The 23,666-nt window shown below is 39.5% G+C and overlaps 1 protein-coding gene across 1 annotated transcript; it reads right to left on the reverse strand.

Annotated features, from left to right (window-relative positions):
• Positions 1–2,233: 2,233 nt before the first annotated feature.
• CCDC190 (coiled-coil domain containing 190) lies at positions 2,234–8,194 on the reverse strand (the record flags this gene model as incomplete). The annotated part of the gene is given in 5 exon segments (XM_079923016.1): positions 2,234–2,257; positions 2,259–2,826; positions 3,092–3,215; positions 8,009–8,110; positions 8,113–8,194. Coding segments are annotated over 5 exon segments (900 nt in total).
• Between the last annotated feature and the right edge of the window lie 15,472 nt (positions 8,195–23,666).

Raw genomic sequence — 23,666 nt, forward strand, 5'->3', positions numbered from 1 at the left:
GGGCATAAGTCATTGGACATTGTGTTGTCCCGCCTTCTCATTGAGAGAAAAGGATAATACAGGAAAGCAGAATTCTGGCCTTTGTTTCTCATTCACATTCTGGTATAGAGAGAGTCATTTTACTTATTGTGAGCCTCATTTTTTTTTCCCTATAAAATGGGAGAAATTATCTCACTGATTTTCCTACCTTAGAGGGTTTTGCAAAGTTTAATACAATGGTCTATAGGTCAGGGTCTTTTATATTTTATCTCTCTCTCTCTTTTCTTTTTTTTAATGTCTTTATTGGAGGATACTTGCTTTACAGTGTTGTGTTAGTTTCTGCTGTATAACAAAGTGAATCAGCTATATGTATACATATATCCCTATATCCCCTCCCTCTTGCATCTCCCTCCCACCCTCCTTATCCCACCCCTCTAGGTGGTCACACAGCACCAAGCCGATCTCCCTGTGCTATGCAGCTGTTTCCCACTAGCTATCTATTTTACATTTGGTAGTGTATAAATGTCAATGCTACTGTCTCTAGGTCAGGGTCTTTTACCCCCCTCACCTGGGTTGTGACAACCAAACATATCTCTGGATATTATCAAATGTCTTTTGGGGAGCACATCTATCCCCAGATGAGATCTCTGGTATGAATGAATGACTTTAAGCTGATTAGGTGAGAGCTATCCTGGAACTCAGTGTGGCTTGTGAAGATTAAGGATTTAAACTGTTCTATAGAATTTAATGGGTTAGGACAAGCAAGGACCCATGCAACAGCTTTCCCTCTGGTTGTGTTGAGTTGTATCAATAAAAGTATTATATCCATCATATTGAAGAAGGAAATGTATTAGACTAAATGATAAGAATAAAATCTATGACGTTAGAAGATTTGTAAATGCACAATTTTGTTGCAGTTCATGAAATGTCATTTGAAATAGAATGTATAAAATTTTGGAGTTAGAGATACAGGCAGATCTGGGTCCATCAGATATATGAAGATACAAGCAGGATAACAAGAAGGAACGTGCAGAATGCTTATTTCTCAAGTTCATGAGACTGAGGTGTACTTGGAACAGGGGCGATTAATCAAGTGGAGGAGACGACTAGGATGAGGCCAGGTCCTTGCTGCCTTGACAATGACCCTGTCCTGAAGTTATGGCCAGCACAGAGAAAAGACCCATTTAGAAGTGGGGTGAATCATTTTGAGAACTCATCCTTGAGGAGTGATTGTACTGGAGATAGACAAGGAGAAAGAACACACAATAAAGGACTGGGAAGTTTGCAAAGGAGTTTCTCCACCCTGGGTGTTCCTATTCCTGCCAGCACAGTCGTGGATGGTGTAAATAAATTAGGTATTCATCAGTCAATTTTGTTGCCCCTGGCCTGCTTTCCCCCACTGCTTTGCTTCTTGGAAGAAAATGTTAGAGGGGACATATTTCTTATAAACTGTTCCTTTTTCATTTTTTAGGATCCAAAAAGTTTGATAAGAGCAGGTTGAAAGTGGGAATGAGGGAGGGTGGGAGGGAGATGCAAGAGGGAGGAGATATGGGGATACATGTATATGTATAGCTGATTCACTTTGTTATAAAGCAGAAACTAACACAACAATGTGAAGCAATTATACGCCAATAAAGATGTTAAAAAAAAAGAAAGTGGGAATGAGAAAACCAAAATGGAGCTATCTGGAAATAAAAGAAGAAAGGAAAGGGCTTCAAAAAAGAGCACAGAGCTGTGGTGGGAGAGGAGTTTTTATTTATAGACCATATTATGTACATATTTTCAACTGAGTTTCTATTCTTACCTTTATATGTGAAACTAAAACAAACAGAAGAGCCACGCCATTTTGCCAGCAGGTGGCGCCATAAGAATCTCCTATAAGAAAAGGGTGGCAAATATAAATAGGATCCTTAATATTTTACCTTTCAGGAAAACTCTAGACATCAATGTAGATTCATAATTTTGATGATATTAGCAACGTGTGTACATTGCTTAAAATGGTTTCGGAAGATTCATCTCTCCCTTCATTTTTCATGCTAACATTGCTCATTCAGTGAAAGATTATATTCCCATAAAAGGACAAAAACCTAGGTTTTAAGAAAAAAGTATATATATATATATATATATATATATATATATATACACACACATATATGTATTGCATATATATATTTGTATTGCTTACTACAGTTGCTTGACAAATAATTTTATTTAGTGATTATAGCATATGTTATTGTGAGGATATGTTAGATGGTTAGAGAGGAAGTAACTTAGATGGTCATCCTGTTTTTACACCCCTTTTCTGCTCTGTACTGTGAGGATTCCTTGTGCCCAAAGATCTCCCCAGTGCTAAGCAATCTCAGACTCGGGGGGACCTGGTGCCGGAGGTAGTGAGTGTTTCTGGCCTTTGCAAACAACTCTGAATAGGTTGATGTTTTGGGCTCGCCTTTGAATTTCCCTCCACATTCCATGGGAGTCAGGGGAATTTGTTTCCCAGTGGTGTGGTCTGGCCTTTTGTTGGCATCATTTGATCTGGTCTCATCGCCGTGTGCCATTCTGCTACCACCAGCTGGGCTGGAACTGGGGCCTTGGTCTAGGGTGTGAGTGGAGACGTCTTGATCTTGACATAGAAGAGAGATGCCCTTGTTGGAGTCTTTGCCCTTCAGTGGGTTTATAGAATATTTCTCTTGGGCTTGCGGCTTCTCTTCTATAAAGTGGGAAGTTCTGTTATTTTGAGATAGCGACTGCCTTTTGCTTTTCATGGGGTCCTTGGGACCAGTGTGATGGAAAGGAGGCATCTGGGACTTGGTTTTGTATATTTCTTGGATCGTATTTGTTGTCAGTGCTCTGGGAAAGGAGGTAAAAAGAAGAGACATCTCTGAAAACAGATGAAGAGGCTCATATTTAGCATTTTCAAGTTATTAGACCATGGCCCCTTTCAGTGTGGTATTAGGTGAGGTAATAAAGTGAGTGGGAAGAGCATGAAGGGTGAGAATGGGTGGTAACAACGTGGAAAAATGGCTCTTTCCTTAAGAAGAAAAAGGCAGCACTTTCTCGGGGAGAGGACGATGTAAAGAGGTCATATCCATGAGTTTAGTAAGCATTTTCTTACCTAAATTTATTAGCCTGTAGAACACTGTGCTTCTGTCCTCCCTGTGATGAGAACATAAGAACATCTTCTGGTCTCTTCTGACTTCCCTTCTCAAAGTCAGAGGAGAACTTTTTCTTGATGATACCTGTTTTGAGTTAATTAATAGGTGTTATGGGTTGAATTGTATCCTCCCCAAATGTCATATGTAGACGTCCTAATCCCCAGTACTTCAGAATGTGACCTTATTTGGAGACAGGCCCTTTACAGATATCATCAAGTTAAGATGAGGTCATTAGGGTGAGCCCTAGTCCAATATGACTGGTGTCCTTATAATAAAGAGAAATTTGGACACAGAGACTCAGATAGAGGGAAGGTGATGGGAAGAGGCACAGGAAGAAGATGGCCATCGACAAGCCAAAGAGGGTGGCCTGGAACAGATCCTTCTTTCCCAGCCTTCAGAAGGAACCGACGCTTGGTTTTGGACTTCAAGCCTCTAGAAATGTGAGAAGACACTCCTGTTGCTTAAGCCACCCAGTTTGTGGTGCTGTTAGGGTAGCCCTAAAAAACGAATACAGTAACAGAAGAAGGAAAAGAATGATTGAAGCTAGTTCTCTGGGCGGAGAAAGAGTATATGAATACCATTGGATCACATTACACAACAGGCTGATCTGGCATGATGAATGGAAACAGAAAAACCTAAAGCAGGTCCCCAATGTTTACCTCAAATATGTGAAAGAGGATTTAGAAACACCAAGGTCAGAGGTTTAAACGGACTTGGCCCATGGAGGTTTTGTCTGAATGTTTTATTTGGCAAGCATGGTGTTTTCAAAAGAAAATGACTGGGTGTGAGTGATACACAGAGCTGGTGCCCTATTGTTTCATTCACCTCAATTACGTGACCTCCTACCCACCTGAGCCAAGAGTTGCAGCTGCCGGCCATGAGTAAGTGGGTTTTTTGCTCTTTGAGTTAATGTTTCAGCATCTTGTAGTCATAGCTGCTGTAGAAAACCCGGTTTGTTTTCAAGATGTCTCATGAGTTGGTCACTTAGAGTTGAAAGTCTTGCACTAGTTTGCTCTAATGGGAGTGAGTTCCCTAAATCTACATGGGTTAGTAGGCACCAGGCAGAGGACTTATGACCAGATAAAGGGCCTAGAGTTTACATTAAACTCCTAATATTCTTTCATCAAATAACTTCTTGGTGAGGTAGTCAAGGAAAGAGATAGTCCTTTTGGGGTCGCTCTTCTTCTGTTGTCTTCTTGAGTGTGTGTGTGTGTGTGTGTGTGTGTGTGTGTGTGTGAGTGTGTGTGTGTGTCCATCTAGTTATCCAATTTAACAAGGATGTATGAGTGCCTACTTTGTGTCAGGCCGTATATTCTTGACTCTGTTTTTTTTTACCTTGAACATATAATTAATCATAAAGCTCTGACAATTCCCCACTTAAATATCTCGAAATGCTTGTACACTTAAGATGCAATTTCGTGGGAAGCAGCCGCATAGCACAGGGAGATCAGCTCCATGCTTTGTGTCCACCTAGAGGGGTGGGATAGAGAGGGTGGGAGGGAGGGAGACGCAAGAGGGAGGAAATATGGGGATATATGTACATGTACAGCTGATTCACTTTGTTATAAACAGAAACTAACACACCACTGTAAAGCAATTATACTCCAATAAAGATGTTAAAAAAAAAGATGTGATTTCACTTCCTAAATATCTTAAGATACTCATTTTTTTTCACCTGGGCAATGCTCTAGTTTAGGCCTTTAAACCCTGGCCTACACTCTGGAATTCTCCTATCTGGTCTACCTTAAACATTACAGCTGAGTAATCCTTCTCACACGTGGACATGTAATCTCCCTACTCCCAAACCCTGTAGGGTGAGATTTAAACTCTTGCAAGACCTATGAAGCTATTCATGACTGGAGACACTGCCTACACTGCTTTGTCTGTAAACATTTCACCTACACCTTCTCGTCACCCCTTACACCCCTGCAGGTTGAGCAACCTGTAGCAAATCATTCTCATGCATGTGCCTTTGTACACAGTGTTCCTACTGCCAGGAGTGGCCTTGCCACGTGTCCTCGTGACAAGCTGCCCACCCCCCCTACCCCACCCATCTTCATTCTCTTCCTCTTCTAAGATTCTGCTCATACACTGCCTCTTTTGGGACATCTCACCTGAGCCCCTTTGATAGACATAGGAAACTTTCCATGCTCTTGTTCTACTTTGAAAACAACTCTAATTTAGCAATTAGTATTTTCTGTGATAATTTTTTGCAAGCATGGCTAACTTCCAATTTAAATGTGAGCATCTCGAGGGCACAGACCATGTTTTTTCATATTTGCATTCCTGTGTCTATCTGAGATGCTGTAATGGGGTTTTGTAAAGTCTGGCCCACAAACACCTGTCTCAGAATAATCTGCCTTAGTGTCAGCTCATTTAAAAATGTGGATTTTGAGCCTAACTCCTAACCTACTGATCCAAATCTCTACAGATGAAGACTGGGAATATACATTTTAAACAATCCACCTGGTGACACAGTGGTTAAGAATCCACCTGCCAATGCAGGGGACACGGGTTCGAGCCCTGGTCCGGGAAGATCCCACATGCCGCTGAGCAACTAAGCCCGTGTGCCACAACTACCGAGCCTGCGCTCTAGAACGTGTGAGCCACAACTACTGAAGCCTGTGCACCTAGAGCCTGTGCTCCGCAACGAAGTGTAGCCCCCGCTCGCCACAACTAGAGAAAGCCCACTCGCAGCAACGAAGACCCAATGCAGCCAAAATTAAAATAAATAAAATAAATAAGTTTATAAAAAATCCACCAACTGGCATGTATCCTGTAGTTGAATCTCAATAACAATTTCATTAAGTGAATCATGGGAATATATTGCCTAGTACAGTGCCTGATAAATACTGACACTTAATTCATATTGTTTCCTTCCTTCTTCCCTAGTTTTACGTCAAGAAGTCTGAGGCTCAGAGAGGATGTGACTTTCTAAAGGAAATAGAGACAGAGGCCCCTGAATCAAAGTTTGCTGCCTCCTTGTCCAGACTCTTTTTATACCACCTGTCCCTGACGCAAACTCTCTAGTCATCAAGGCCAGCCACCTCCCTCGGACCTGGTCTTCTGAACAGCCCATAGAGAGTAGGTATCTGGTCTTCAGCATCCTTTTTGAGAACTGAAGTGGGATTCAACCAAATGGCTTCTAAGATTCTTTTCCATTCTGTGACCTCTCATTCTAGTTTGGTTTAACTATTTATTACAGACAAGGAAGTTCAGTTATTTGCTCAGTTTCTCCTCTTTAAAACCCAAAGCTGGAGGCTAGAAATAATTCTTAGGCCAGATGCCTGGATATTACTAGAGAGTCTTGTGTCCACCTATTAGCTGTGGAGACCTAAATGATTTTACATTCAATTGTGATACTTGGCTTTCCTCTTGAACATGCTACGTCATTTTCAGGGCTCCTGCACCTGCCTTAAGTAAGAACGGACCATAGTTTTGAAGAGCTGAGATAGATCCATTCTATGCTGAATATTAACATATGATTATTTTGTTATGGGAAAAATAGAACTAGTTTCTACAAACTGTATAACTATGGCAACTTTCAACAAAACAGAAGAGTTTTAATCCTGTAACAATCTTTTACAGGATTGATTGACTGATGAGAGCAAACACTTATATAGCACTTATTTTGCATTTAGGTACTGTTTCAAGTACTCACTGCATCCTCAAATGACTTTATGAGGTAGGAAACATCATTTACATTTTACTCTGGAGAAAACTGAGGCAGAGACAGGTCCAGTAAGCTGCCCAAGGCCTCACAGCTGGTAAGTGATAGAGTCAGGATTTCAACCCTGGCAATCTGGGTCCAGAGTCTGTATTCTTAGCCACCATGGTTTAATGGACGAAGATGGAATCACTGAGCAGGCAGTTTTATTTCCTTCTCTTTTTACTGAATGGTGTAGACAGCTTTGGAAGGTCTGAGATTCTGGATAGCATTGTGTAGCCCTTCCTTCTGTGATAATCAGTAGCTACTAACTAGAAATGAGTGTATGAAGTTAGTAGCGTTATTCTTGTTATAACTACTTAACTATATAGTCTATGTTCATTGGATAGTCTTCTAAGTGATGTGTACATTTGGAAAGGATTATTCTTTGGCAACAGAAGGTTTTATGGGAGGGAATTATTACAAAGGATATGAGCTCACAGCTTCTGAGTAAAGAGGCCTCTTTGGGTAAATGACAGAAATATTTGCCCTTTGGCTTAAGAAGACAAAGAAATCACAGTACCAATACACAACAATCGCTTGTGCAAAATATTCTAATCTAAGCAAAATCTGTAAGCTCTTGTGTGAATATACTTTGGAGTACAAGGAGGGTAGTTGACAAATTCACTTTCTGCAGAAGAAAGGAAGGGCCTGACTCTCATATTAGTGAGTGTTGAAAACAGCCAATTGCTCCTTGCTCAGCCCTATCAGAGGTCAGCCATCGTTACACAATTCTCTCTGGTCGCCAATCCCAGGGAAATTTTTTTGTTTTACTTCTTTTTCATAAGACGACTTGCACATTAAGAGTTACTCAATGAATGCTTGTTGACCAGGCATAGAAAAGAAGTGAAACTAAATCAACCCAGATATAAGAAAGTAGAACATTAAGGCTTTAAAGCCAGAGAGAGCTCATTTGAAAGACTGGGAGCCTGAGAAGTGTTAGCTCAAGATGGTTTGCATGTGGGCTGCTCCAGGGAGCTGTGTAATTGAGGGAGAGAGGGACATGGATGGGTGGGCAGCCTAAAATCCAAGCTGAGATCAGAAGTTCTCACTTTCTTGGTGTCCAGATCTCTGAAAGGGCCCTCGTCATGAGGTAGGGGATGTTACTCTTGCCTTAGCCAGCTGATGGCTTGCTGCCCTGCTCTGCCTCTCCCCATCCTGGAAGGCTTAACTTGCTGCAACCTCTGCAGTTCTTTTTGGAACCGTCTCTGCTCCCTGGTCAACAACCTCACATGGTATAGGCAGATATCCTCTAGTCTCTGCAGTCTTTGGCTTCAGCCTGTTTGGCGTTCTCCCTCTCCAAATCAAAGTGCTTCTGTAGTGGTCCCCTGACCATGTTCCTCTCCATCCTCTTCATGGTCTAGAGACAATAGAACAAGATTCTCCCAGGCACCATGACAGACCTGATAAAGCAAAACGGGGAACCTGACCCCTGGCTTTTAACTGGAAGATCAGTGTTTGAATCCTGTGTTTTTCTGAATCCACAGCTACCTAGTCAGACAAAGTCACGCTATTAGAAAACTTTGCCCTGCTGACTAAAATATTATTCACAACCTAAAAGTTGAGAGTTATGTTTTATTTGGCAGGAATTTTTAGGACTTCGAGCCCGGGAGGCATCATCTCAAGTAACCCTGAGAAAACTGCTCTGAGGAGGTGAGGGGGGAGCTAGGATATGTAGAAGTTTGCAACAAAGGTCAGGTAGTAGGAACAAAAGATTACTGCTAATAAAAGAAACCTAGATATCCCAAGTTAAGGAACTTAGCGTTTTTCTATGTATGGGAAGATGCAAGAGTCTGGGCTCACTGAAATCATTCCTTTGATATACACCCCAGCTTATCTGGGGCCAGTATCCTCAGGGCTCACCAGCTCACCAACGGCTGTGTCTGCAATCGCTGATGACTGTGACATCTATGGCAGGCAATGTTCCATTTATCAGCCCTATAGTAACATGATTTTCCAGAGTGACACAGAAGTATTGAGGACAGAGTCATTCCTCTGAGCCTCAGTCTCCTTGCCAATAAAATAGACGACAGGCTCCCTATAAAATCCTCAATCAGATTGCTATAAAGATCAAGTGAAAACTACATGAATAACTTTTGGGGCAAAAATAATAAAAACATTTTACATATATAAGGCATTATTCGCCCTGTGAGATAAGCCTCTTCTACTGTTCTTTAAAGTTTCCCCAAAGACCCGCTCAGGGGCCTGGAGAGGATTTGGGGACTTAGGACAGAGCCATTCTGGAGCCCTTTCAGTTCATTAATTCATGAACGTGAGGGTCCATGCAGCCTGCAATCCTACCATGTGGCAGGTGCTATGCTGAGGGCTGAGGGTAGTGGTGAATGAGACACAGCTCCTGCTCTCAAGGAACTTTCAGATTTACGATGCTGGAGTCTAATGGTGCATGCCAAATCTGAACAATCAGTATTTCAAAGAGTGGGAAGAGTGGGATCTGTTGGTCACAAAATAGTACAGGTATCCAGAACAAGTAGTCTGGGAAGCTCTGGTGAAACCACTTGGATTGGAAAGTGGTTCCTCTTCCCACCCTCACCCACCTTCCTCCTCCGAGCTCTGTTGCACTAACAGGTAGGGACAAATCTTTCCTCCTCTTTGTGTCCCTCACAATATGCAGAGCTAAGAGCACAATATGTGCCTGCGATATAAATGGATTGCTATGAATAAAGCTTTGGTGATAATAACACAGGAAAAAGCTTAGCATTAAAAGGGAGGATAAGGTCAGGACACAGGAAAGGAATTTTAAGACAGCTTTTAGTCTAAAGCGTAGACTAAACTTTTATTAAAGAATGTGGTGAGTAGCACTTACCTACAAATCCAGGGTTTGCTGAGAAGGTTGCCTGCTTCTTTTGCTATGCCAGGTTGAGCCTGGATTAATGTGCTTGTTTTTCTTCAGTAATTTTAGGAGCTCGGTGTTGGGGAGGTGGGAGATAGAGAGACTTTTGGAGAGGGTTGAGGGGGAGAATGTTGAATACACTTGAAAGCTCTCTTCCATGCCACCTCCCCCATCAGGAATGCTAACTCCCTGGGCGTGGGCACCAATCCCAGAGCTTGAAATAGCTCTGTGAGTTAAGGGAGGCTGCCAGCCTTCAGCCCTCCCCTCAAGGGGCCCACAGTGCCCCTTCTCAGCTGTGTCCATGGGAGCCAAGAATGAAAGCATGGAGTGTCTTACTGTGTTCTCAGTCTCTCTCTATCCCTCTCTTTCCCCACCCACTTCTCCTCTTTTCCCTCTTTTGCCATACTACTCCCCAGTCTCCTCACAACGCCCAGTCCTACTTCTTGGAAACCAGATCAGGTTCCAAAAGAAGGTACCCTGTTTTTGTTGTCAGACTGTACACATTTTGTGCAGGAGAGTAATTTGTTTATTTTGTAGTATTGCCCACTGTACTGACTTTCCCCAGGCTTCTATCCATGTCTTGTGTACTTCAGTGCTGAGTTAAGATTTTCAAAGTCGTCACAACAGAAATAGGCAAAGTGAAATTTAAATCGACTTTTGTGATCATATATTGGACTCTAAGGTAGAAGGTCAGTTGAACTACTGGTTATGGAACAAGACATTAAGTGGGATTTTTATTGTTGCCTGAGGGCTTCCTCTGAAAACAAGAGGCATTAATGTGCCACAGTCTAAAAAGAACTGCCAATACTGGGGCCTATTAATTCCCCCAGAGCTTACTGAGAGGCAGCTAAACAGACCCTATTACTCATAATCATCACCTAGCAAATAAGCTGTTATAAGGAGATTACTGGGGAGAGGGAGAGGGAAATCCATTGTTCTCTCAGTGGGAGGTAATATCTTTCCCATCCTTTCTCATGAGGTAATTCTCTCACCTCCAGAATTTAAATGACTGGAATGGGGTTCCAGGAAAATCATCATAGAGAATGGGGTGCCTACACAAGGAAAGACTTATACCTCACTCCCCAGCTGGAGACTTGATGAACTACAGAACCACAGATCAGCCCCCACGCCAACCCTTTGTTGCCGATCATAGTGAGGGATTTCTTAGAAAATCTTGGTTACTCCATATTATCTTGAGAGAGAGCTGAGGAGGGCAGGCTTGCAGAAATAATTCAAGGTTGAAGGGCAAGAACGAGCCTCAGTGTGTGAGCCTGGGAAAGGAATGGTGGCCAAACCCATCCTAGCTCCCATTAGCCCTTCGAGTGTACCAAAGAGGAACTTAGCAGTTTCCTGGCTCCATGTGAAGGAGCACACGGGTTATATAAGGGGACAGAAACCATGGCATTGCCCTTGGAAGACTCTAGGTCAAATAAGGTAATACTTCACTCTGAGCAGGCATAGAACCACAGGCAGGGTCAGAGCAAGTAGTGATAGAAGGGATCTGATTGAAGGTGAACTTTCTCATGAAAACAACACATCTTAAGAGCAGAGCACAGCAGGAGCATATGGAACATGACTGATCAGGGAAAGACCAGTAATGCCACAGCACCACAAAAGTATTAGTTATATAATAACTATATAGTTCCCCTTCTCCAAGTCCCTGGGAGTCCACTGGGGAAAGGGTTTAAACTTTATTTAAGATTGGAATGTCAAAGTGGTCTGGACTTTCTTGCAACAAAAGTGGCCAGAAATGTATAGAATCTGTCCATGAAATCATTAAGGGACAAGAAAAAAAAATTAAAAAGCTAGTGATCTGATGAAATATAAAGCTCTAATTCTGATATCATGTTCCTGCTATAATCACTAGGGAAAAAGTTTAAACTGCTCATTAAAATGATTATGATTAAAATGAATTTTACAGAATGGATGTAATTTATTCACATTCATATACTTTTCTCTCTCTCTGTTTTATATGGAAGTACTGTCCTTTTGTAGTCAAACACATCTGAGATCAAAAAATTATTCCATCATTTAGTAGGATGTATGACTTTATTCATTAATTCTGTCATATACCCTAGTCTCCTCATCTATGAAAAGGCTTAATAGTATCTTCATCATAGTGAATCTGATTGAATTTGGTGAAAGAATGAATATAAAGTGTTTGGTACATCGTAGATATTCAATAAACATTAGTCCCACCTTCTAGCAAAGATGGAGTAACAGGGAGTAGATTTACCCTTCCATATGAAACAATTAAAAAATCAGACAAAATTTATGAAATAATGTGGTTTATTTTTAACACTGGTCATGAGGCAGATAGGATGGTGTTCCCTGCGAGAGTAGAAACAAACCAGGGGAGCTCTTATTCTCCCAGCTTACTGCCTGGAAAGAGTTTCCAGGCGATATCATAGGGAAGGGACAGCCAAGCAATGATTCCCTGAGAAGACAGAGGTAAAAGTCCAGAAAGGCCAAGGCACCTAGGAATGACAACAATAGTACAAATTGTACAAAGTCCAGATGGGAAGAAATGGAACTATACTGTTATAAGGGTCTTATACCATATGTGCAACAGTATATAATCACTTGAAGGTAGACTGTAATAAGTCATAGCTGTATACTCTAAACTCTAAAGCAACCTCTAAAACAATATATCAAAGAATTATAACTAGTCAACAAATATGATAAAATGAAATCATAAGAAATACTGAATCTAAAATAAGACAGAAAAAGAGGAAAGAGAAAATAAGGAAGAGTTTAGATAAAAAGGAAATAGATAGCAAGACAATAGATTTAAACTTAACATTATTAAGAATCACCATAAATATAAATGGTTTTAACACCTGATTAAAAGGCATAGATTGCCAGATCAAATAAAAGAACAAGACCACAATATATAATGCTGACAACAACCCAAAGCAAAACAAAACAAATTTTTAGTGTAAAGACACAACTAGGTGAAGAATAGAAGGATAGAAAAAGATATACCATGCTAACACTAATTTAAAAAAATAGGGATGGCTATGCTAATAAATAATAATAAATAAAGATTAATCTTCAGAACAAGACTATTAACAGTGATCAAGAGAGTCATTTCTCAGTGATGTAGCGACTAATATTCATCAAGGGAACATAAAAATCCATCCATAATGTTTTTGCTTCTAATGACAGAGCTCCCAAATACATGACACAAAACTGATGGGGCTGTGTGGAAGAACCTATATACCCACAATCATAGTCAGTAATTTCAACACTTATTTCTCAGTAATTTGTAGAATTTATATAAATAAAATTAGTAAGGATAAAAGAAACAAACAGCACTATCAACCAACTTGGCCAAATTGACATTTATAGAATATTCCACCTGGCAACTACAGAATACTCATTGTTTTCCAGTGCACAAGGAACATTTATCAAGATAGACCATATTCTGGGCCATAAAACAAGTTTAATAGAAGTATTGAAATAACAAAGTGTATTCTCTGACCACAATGAAACGAAATAGAAAGGTATCTGGAAAATACCCCTAATACTTGGAAATCAAATAATGTACTTCTAAATAACCCATAGATCAGCCACAGTGCTGACCTGTGTGTATGGAATCTGGCTGGTTCTGCTCCACTGATGGGGACCCGCCCTGGAGGGCCTCCCAGAGAACTGGGTGGAGAACACTGAGAGCCTTCCTGGCCCCACCTGCCCATACATAAAATAGATAAGCAATAAGGGTTTACTGTATAACACAAGGAACTATATTCAATATCTTGTACTAACCTACAATGGAAAATAATCTGAAAAAATATTTCACTGAATCACTTTGCTGTATACCTGAAACTAACAATATTTTAAATCAATTACACTTCAATAAAATAAATCAATAACCCACAGATTAAAAAATTAAATCAAACAGAAAATTAGAATATTTTGAAATGAATGAATTATGACACAACAGATGAAAAATTGTGAGATGAACTAAAGCAGTACTTTAGAAGGAAATTTACAGCACAAAAATGCCTATATTCTAAAGGAGAAAGATCTCAGATCAACTAGCTCAGTTTATATTTTATAAGATTAGAAAAAGAAAAGAAAATTAAACCCAAAGTAGCAGAAGCAATGAAATAATAAAGAAAAGAAAATAAAACAATGAAATTAAAAACAGAAAAACAATAGAGAAAATCAATGAAATCAAAGCTGACTCTTTGAGAAGATCAATAAAACTTTAAATTTCTGTTCTAGTTCTGTGAAAAATGCCATTGGTAATTTGATAGGGATTGCACTGAATCTGTAGATTGACTTGGGTAGTATAGTCGTTTTGACAATATTGATTCTTCCAATCCAAGAACATGGAGCATATATCAATGTGGGTCATCATATTAACAGACTAAAAAAGAAAAGTACATGATTAGCTTAATAGGTTTAAGAAAAGGATATAATAAAATCCGAAATCCATTCTTGATAAAATCTCTGAGCAACTCAGGACTAGAAGGGAACTTCCTCAATCTCATAAAGTGTGTCTATGAAAAGCTGAAAGGTAACATCATGCTTAATGGTGAAAGACTGAATTCTTTCCCATAAGATGAGGGACAAGGCAAGGATGTCTGCTTTCATCACTCCTGTTCAACATTGCACCAGAGGTCTAGCAAGGGCAATAATACAAAATAAAAAAGAAAAATGTATCCAGATTGAAAATGGAATCAATAATGAGTGAAACTGTTTTAAAAAAGTTAAAATTTTCATTTTGTTATGGTAAGAACATTTAACATGAGATCTACCCTCTGCGAATACTGCTGCAGTGAACATGGGAGTGCTAATATCATTTTGGGATCCTGATTTCAATTCTTTTGAATAAATACCCAGAAGTGGGATTCCAAGCAAAAGTCTGTGAGAATATATTGACAACACATATATCTGACAAAGAACCTGTATCCATACTATCTAAATGGCATTTACAACTTAGTAAGGGCACAAACAACCCTGTTCAACAAAAGGGCAGAAAACTAGAATAGACAATCCAAAAGAATATACAAATGGCCCATTAGCAAATGAATATATACTTAATGTAGTCATCAGGAATCCCAAATGAAAACCACAACAAGATATCCCTTTCTACTCACTGGCATAAATTAAATTAAAAGGAGTGGCAAAACCACTCCCGGTGTTGGTGATAATGTGGAGCAATTGGAACTTTCAACATTACTGTTAGAAATGTAAAATGGTGCAATCACTTTGGAAAAGAGTTTGGAAATTTTTTATAAAATTCAACATATACTTACATATGACTAATTCCATTTCTAGATAGAAGAGAAGAGAAAACATGAAACCCATAAAAAGACTTGTATAGGAATGTTCATAGCAGCTTTATTCATAATAATCCCAAACTGAATACTCTCCAAATGATCATCAACAAATGAATTGATAAACACACTATAGTTCATCCATACAATTGAATACTACTCAGCAATAAAAAGAACAAAACATTGACACATGCAATGGCATGAATGAATCTTATAGACATTGTACTGGTGAAAGAAGCCAGACACAAAACAAAAAGTGATTCCATATATTTGAACTATTAGGACAGATGCAATGAATCTATATTGACAGTAATCGGATAAGTAGTTGCCCAGATTGAGAGATGTGAATGAAGCCTGATGGCAAAAAGGATTGAGGAAACTTCCTGCGGGAGATAGAGGTGGTGATTATATGTTGCATACAGTTGTCAAAATGAACAAACTATAGACTTAAACTGTGAATTTTAAAGTATATAAATTATACTTCAGAAGGTTGATTGGAAAAAACACCTCCAATTTTATCTTGTCAAAAAGATGCAGGAGACTTCTGCTTCCACCATGAAGAATTGACTTCTATGGGAGTTGCCCTCCTGCCTCAAAAAACTAGAACACTAAACAAAATATATTTTAAAAACATTTCTTTTCAGACATTGAAAAACAGGCAATGCAGGTTTGTGATCCCTTTGATAAGAAACATAAAAGGTGAGCTCTATGATTGCCCCTAATTAGTACCTGGAAGCAGTTTTCAGGCTGTGGTGCAGGGAGGCAGAATCAAAACAGAGCCCATCTGTCTCTTTGGGTTGACCATATGGAGAATGGAGTTCTAGCAGGTGGAGGTGGCTGGAATTTGTAGAACAGAGTACCAGATAAGAGGTAAATACACACATAGAAAGAGACAGGGAGGGGGGAATGGGCTCCAAAGATCTGCAGAGGGGTCCCTTTGGCTAAGTGCTGATCTACATTTCAGGCATGAAATGTCCAATAAAATTGTGGATGAATGAATAAAATGTGGTACATTCATAAGATTGAAAACTACTCCACACTATAAAGAACTGCTGATACGTGAAACAACATGGATTAATCTCAAAAGCATTATGCTAAGAGAAAGATACCCATACAAAAGACTAAATCTGTATGATTTCATTTACAGGAAATTCTAAAAAAGATAAAGTTAAAGTGATAGAAAGCAGATCAGCACTTGATTGGGACTGGAGTGAGGACCATGAACTGACTTTAAGGGAGAGGAGAAAAGTTTTTTGGGGTCCTGGAGATGTCCTATATTTTGATCATGATTATGTTTACATGAATGGTTTCATTTGCCAAAACTCTTCTAACTGTAGAGTCAATATGGGTGAATTTTATTGGATGTAAATTGTATCTCAGTAATGCTGGATTTTTAAAAAAGGCACAAGAATCATTATGAAAAGTCTTCACGGGCCAACTGTTTTTGGAGGTGGCTTAAGCAACAGCTCACTATGCTAAAAATTAACCAAGGGAAAGAATCAAGCATCTATCCTGTCTTTCCTGTATAAACAATATTTTCATGGTGAGTAAAGAGTAGATGAGGGAAAGACTTTTATAAGACTTGCAGCTAATAGAGGCAGAAGGAAAGAAGAAATCATCATTTTTCAACCTCTAATGCAATTGTGGATCTAGGCAACGGTCCTCAGTGCTATTAAAACCTTAGGTGGAAGGTTGAGGGAAATTTCATAATGGAGGCTGCAGCTGTCACCACCTGAACCAAATTCATTGATTAGCTCTAGTAGTTTTCTGGTAGCATCTTTAGGATTCTCTATGTATAGGATCATGTCATCTGCAAACAGTGACAGCTTTACTTCTTCTTTTCCAATTTGGATTCCTTTTATTTCTTTTTCTTCTCTGATTGCTGTGGCTAAAACTTCCAAAACTATGTTGAATAAGAGTGGTGAGAGTGGGCAACCTTGTCTTGTCCCTGATCTTAGTGGAAATGCTTTCAGTTTTTCACCATTGAGGATGATGTTGGCTGTGGGCTTGTCATATATGGCCTTTATTATGTTGAGGAAAGTTCCCTCTATGCCTACTTTCTGCAGGGTTTTTATCATAAATGGGTGTTGAATTTTGTCAACACCTGAACCTATCAATCAATCTTAGAGTCACTGAAGGGAGGAAAACCAAACATTTTATTCATCATTAATACACTGAAGAAGTATACTTGCCTAAAATATTTTTAACCTGAATCTAATCAAACCTCTAAGTCTGACTGCCAATTCTTGAGAAAGTGGATCTTTCTAGAGAATTATCTGATTTCTTTGATAAATCAATAGCAAGGGAAAAAGAAAATCAAGGCAGGACCTCTTGTAATAAAATAGTCTTAGCAGAAGTAACAACCAAAGCAATGTGTGGGCTTGTCTAGATCCTGATTCCCACAAATCAGCTACAAAAAGCACCTTTGGGACAAGTGGAAATTTGCACAGAGGATAGATATTAGAAGATACCAAGTTGTTAAATTCACTGGTTGTGGGACTTCCCTGGCAGTCCAGTGGTTAAGACTTCACCTTCCAATGTAGGGGGTGCGGGTTCAATTCCTGGTCAGGGAGCTAAGATGCCATGTGCCTTGTGGCCAAAAAACCAAAAAACATAAGGAAACAGAAGCAATACTGTAATAAATTCAATAACGACTTTAAAAATGGTCCACATCAAAAAAAAAAAATCTTTCCAAAAAAATTTCACTGGTTGTGTTGGTGGCTTAGTGCTTATGTTAATAAAGTCCTTATCAGTTAGAGAGAGAGATACATATCGAGGTGTTTACAGATGAAAAGACGTAATATAGTATTTTTGTATCGGCTCTAAAATACTCCTGTGAAAAATAAAATAAAATACTAAAACAGGTGTATAAGAGTCTGTGTATGTGGGAATGGATGGCACAAAAGTGGCAAAATGTTGATAATTGTTCAAGCTGGGATATGAACACAAGAGGGTTTATTAGATGGTTCTTTCTAACTTTGAACATGCTTTAAATTCTCCATAATAAGTTAAAAAAAACTTGGAGGAAGTCAGATTGAAGGGAAAACTTATATTCAAAAGTGTGACAATTATACTTTTATCTGACTTTTAAGCAGAAATAATAAAAACCAGAAAACAGTGGAATATCTTCAATACCCTGAAAGAAAATGTGTCAACCTCAAATTCTACACACAGGTAAACAAAGACATTTTCAGACAAATAAACAAAAAGTAGAGTTTGTTCTCCACTAAATAAAATTCGAAAGGGTGTACTTAAGGCAGAAAGAAAGGTTCTTAGATGTAGGACTGAGGTGCAAGAAGGAACAAAGAGCAAAGGAAGTAGTAAATAAGTGGGTACATCTAAATGAATGCTGGCTGTATAAAACTGGGATCTGGAAAATAAAATGTTTCATGCACAGTAATAAAGCACAGAGTCTTCAAAGGAATAGAACAGGTAAGTGTTCTAAGTTTCTTTTATTGCCCAAGAGAAGGGTAAATACATTAATTAACATTATACTTCCATAAATTAAGATTCATGTTATCATTTCTGGGGTAACTACTAAAAGGATTAAATAAGAGGGTAGGATTTACGAACTAGCAGAGGATAAGAATTGAAGTGGCAAAAAAATAATGAATCTGAAAAGGGAGTGAGAAAGATGGAGAAATCATAAAGTACAAAATAAGATGGAAGTCCAAACACATCAGTAAGTATGTATACAAATGACTAAATTCTCTAGTTAAAAGTTTAGAATTGTCAGATTGAATTTAAGGAGTGCTACTTGAAACCAAAATGGTTATAAATATAAATGCAAATGGAAACAGTGAAATCATGTGAAATTTCTCAATTAAATGTTACTGAGATGATCCAAATATTTTAAATTGCTCCCCAAATCATGAACTTGAAATATATAACGTGAAAATTGAAATAACTATAAAAAAATACATCCAGAATCACAGTGGAAAATGTTAATTTGCCTATATCAGTAATTAAGAAAATCAGTTAAGAATCAGTAAGAACATGGGATATTTGAAAAACACAATGGCAAATTCATCTTCATGGACATATATAGGAAATCACCTTGCTCTTAAGGAAGGTTTCCAGAAGCTGCCACAAGACACTTCTGCTTATAATTCATTGACTTGAACTTATTCACAAGGCCACAGCTAGCTTCAAGGGAAACTGGGCAACGTGGTGTTTTTCTTTTTCCTGGACATCTATGTGCTCATTTAAGTCTTCGGGGTTTCGTTACTTTGAAAGAAGGAGAAACGTATATTAGGAGACAGCCAGTAATCTCTGCCACAGATACTCCTACACAGGGACAGGCAGCTCTGAGTTATTGAATGCTCTTTAATATGTGACAGGCTACCATCAAATAAGCACTAATCAGTACAAACGTTATAAATGCAAAAGCAACCTCTAAAGTCATGTGGCAGTAATTACAAGGTGGTCATCCAGATATTAGAATATGTTAACATGATTTTTTTTAGGTTGTATTTGAAACCAAGCACATACACATGCATGCATACATTCTTACAGAGAAATTAAAACTCCCTCCCCTTCTATTTATGGACACCGTTTGAAAAGAGGCGGCACAGAGAATGATACTAACACAAAGGTTTTCAAGATATGCCTCCCACCTCATCTTCCACACTCTCCCACATCTCCCTTGTGCTCTTTGCATTTCTCCAAAGACAGCATGAATTCTCAAGGCTCGAGGTCTTGGCACAGACTTTTCTTTCTTTCCCTGGCCCATCATTCAGCCCACCTTGGCCTTTTATCCCCCTTAGAAGAATAGAGGGCAGGCAGGCAGGCAGGCATCCTTATCTCTCCAGAGGGAATTAGGCACACGTTTCTCGCTGCTCCCTTAATACATGTAAAACATATAGTACACTCGAAATTATTATTACTAATATCATTATTACTATGTCCTCCAACAATAACCATTCTTACACTGCACTTTTTAAAAACCAAATACTCTTTATTTATTTGTCTATTTCTTCCACTGGTGTGCAAAATCCTTGAAAGAAAGGATCAAAAATAAAAACTCTTCTTGGTACCTTCAGCTTGTAGCACAGGGCATGGCTCATGATAAAGTTTTCAATAGATGTTTTGCTGAGAATGATAAATTAGAAAAAAATAAAGTCAGCAAGTTAATCCCCCCTGAAAGCTTACACAGCTCAAACTTTTAACTTACCTATTAAATTAATAACCAAGAGCACTTTGGTTCTTCTCTTATCAGACTGAAAAGATGAATAATAAAATAAAATAATTCCAAATGTCTTATTAATATTTTGAGCTGGGAAATTCATAGCCTACAGGGTATACCCATGCTTGTAAATGTTACACCATATTAGTTGTAAGTTGACTCATTTCCTCCTTACATGCTCCCTCAGCTGGCTCCTTCTAGAGTTATAGCTGAGCTTCTTGTCCTTTGTCTTTCCGTTTTATATTGAAATAAACATTTGTGAGCTTATCAGTTTTCTGAAAACCAGCAGCCTTTGCCTGAAAGGAAGGGATGCAGTGAGGTGCCCAGAGGACGTGTTTCTCTAGTGGGAGTGGGATATGCTGGGAAGGCAGGCTGGACAACCTCTTTATTTCTGGTAATGAGGCTCAGTTTTCATCATACAGTGATCAGATCACAGCAGCGGCCACCTTTGTCAAGGAAAAAGTACACAGAGTTATTGAACCAACACACTCCTAATCTCCCCATCTGTTTAATGGGTAACTTTACACAGTAAGTGGATTTCCATAGTGACATAGTCGCGTAATATCTACCCCACCTACAAAACTAAACATCTACCTCTCCTCTCCTGCTCTGAGTGCTGAAGACGGCTACCATATTCATGTTCTAGGGCTACCACAACAAAGTACCACAAATTGTGTGGTTTAAAACAACAGAAATTTATCCTCTCGTAGTTCTGGAGGATAGGAGTTTAAATTCAAGGTGTTGACAGAGCCAGCTCTCTCCTAAGCCTCTAGAGGAGGAATCTTCCTTGCCTCTGGTAGCTCCAAACATTCCTTGGCTTGTGGTAGCGTAATTCTTCTAATCCCTGCCCCCATCTTCTCATGGCCATCTTCCCTCAGCGTCTGTTTTTGTGTCTCTTCTTGTCTTATAAGGACACCGTCATATTGAATTAGGGCCCCCTAATTCAGAATGAGCTGATCTTAAATTGATCACATCACTGAAGACTCTTTTTCTAAATACGGTCACATTCATAAGTACCAGGGGTTGTTAGGACTTAACACATTGTTTCGGGGACCATGATTCAACCCATGAGAGGAACTTTTTTTTTTTTTTTTATGGTACGCGGGCCTCTCACTCTTGTGGCCCCTCCCGTTGCGGAGCACAGGCTCCGGACGCGCAGGCTCAGCGGCCATGGCTCACGGGCCCAGCCGCTCCACGGCATGTGGGATCTTCCCGGACCAGGACACGAACCCGCGTCCCCTGCATCGGCAGGCGGACTCTCAACCACTGCGCCACCTAGGGAAGCCCGAGAGGAACTTTTTAAAAAGCCCTATGGAGCCGTTTCTTTTGGGCCAGTGTTACCCAATTTTCATTTCCAGTTTTTACAAATACATAATTTGTATATTTTTACATAACACATTGCTCTTATCTTAATGTTTATTATATTCTCTATTGGGAGTTATACTATTTTAATGGCCAAACATATCCTATTAGTCTATTGGAAAATTTCCAGTAACATATGTGTCTTCCTGCACCATTGTCACCATTTGATTTACTTATTTCTGAGGCCAATATTCTAATTTTTCCATGTCCTTGTCACATCACTGATTCCTCTTTTCCTGTAAACTGAATATCCATTACTAAATCCTCCTAACTCCTCCGTGAGAGTATCTACTGCCCCTGTTTCTCCCTTACCACTCACTGTCATCATCGCTTTGCCTCCTTATGCCCGAACCATGATAATCGACTCCTAATTCCTCTACTTTGGTCTCTCCTCACACTACCAGGCTGATATTCATGCCACCTCATTGTTTAAAACCTTTCTATAATATGCCTTTGTTTGAGAAATAAGAGACAAATGCTTTAACCTGAAAGAATTTAGAAGTTTGATAGGGAAACATAACTCTATGGTGTGGGTGATAGAAGGGTTCACGTTCCATATCTCTTACAATTATATTTGCAGCATGAAAAATTCCAGTTACAGCAATGTACATAATAATCTCCAACATGTCCAATCATCAAAGAAAAGTTAAATTTTGTCACCAGCTACGTACAAAGGTAGAAAGTAGGGATACCGAGCAGGGCCCTGTGGGGCTCCTGGGCACAAAGACTTTCTGTGTCCCCCATTTCTTAGATTACAGGAAATAGGCTTCATTCAGCCTCCATGACCTTCCCTGAGTTCCAAAAGGCAGATTCAAGCCGTTGCTAGTTAGGGAAGAGAGGGGAGGCCAGACCAGGGAGAAACAAACAGTCAAGAGAAACAATAGTGCAGCCTTGCGGCAAGGTCCTGGGTCCCCATCAGGGACAGCAATACCTTTGAGCTGTTTTGCAAGTACTGAAACCCCCTCCAGGTGGGAGAAATTAACAGTTAAAGATAGTATGCTGCCCACAAGCACATGACCCTGGACCGGTTGGAACCAGAAGGTTGATGATGCTGACTCCCACTTACCTCACCACCAACCAATCAGAAGAATGTCCACAAGCTGAACACTATTTTTGGTGATCAACTTTGAACCATTACTATAAAACTTTTCACTCCCCCCTCCAGGTTGGGACACACAATTTTGAGGGCATTAACTCACTGTGGCCCCCTTTGCCTGGCAAAGAAATAAAGCTATTCTTTTCTACTTAACCCAAAACTTTGTCTCTGCAATTTAATTCGGTGTCAGGGTATAGAGGCCCCATTCGGCTTCAGCAGGAATCAGTAAAACTTAGAAAGGTATTGAATAATTATTGATATAAAAGATTTTTATAGCAATGTTTAATATTTGGCAAGTATGAAGAGATCTGCTTAGTGCAGAAAATTTGAAAAATACAGAAAAATATAGGGAAAATGTGGAAAAAATCTGCAACTTCATCAACCTATTAACATTTTGAAAGGCTTCTGTCTTGTCTTTAAGGAGAAAATGTTTCTAATGAAAGACATCTCTATCCAGGCCACCAGAAACTTCCCCACCCCTTCTGTCTCAGCCTGTATTTTACTTAACCAATACATGCCCATTCCATGCCCTATATTTTTCACAAATTCTCTTCTTATATTTGGGAGCTGGGTTTCAGAGGCTTCCTCTCCCAAAACAAGTCTTTAGAGGAATTGGGGTCTTGAAGATTTTCCAAACCATCTCGAATCTTATCACACCACCTGCTGGACAGAAAGGAAGTAGACATGTTACCAATTAGCAGCACCTGTGAACCTTCTAGAAGAGATCTCCCAAGATCGGGATGTAATAGCATCAGAGAGGAGGGTCATGCCCACTTTCCATCAAGAACCACAGGCTTCCACAAACAACTTGCTATAAGGGAGGCAAGTTCAACTTTGAACTCAACTACTCTGTGCAGAAAAGCTGATGTCAGCCTCTTCTTTTAATGACCCCATCTAATCCAGTTCCCGAAACTGACAAATCAAAGATTTCTTTGTCTTCAAAGCTCCATCCAGCATTCCCTCCATTAAGAAAAGAAGCCTGGGAATGGCTTTGGAGATGCAAACAGCCGATTTTGGGAGCGACCAAAGGGAAGTGGAAGCAACCAG

The sequence above is a fragment of the Stenella coeruleoalba genome (assembly GCF_951394435.1).
Source record: "Stenella coeruleoalba genome assembly, chromosome: 1".
In the NCBI taxonomy this organism is placed as follows: domain Eukaryota; kingdom Metazoa; phylum Chordata; class Mammalia; order Artiodactyla; family Delphinidae; genus Stenella; species Stenella coeruleoalba.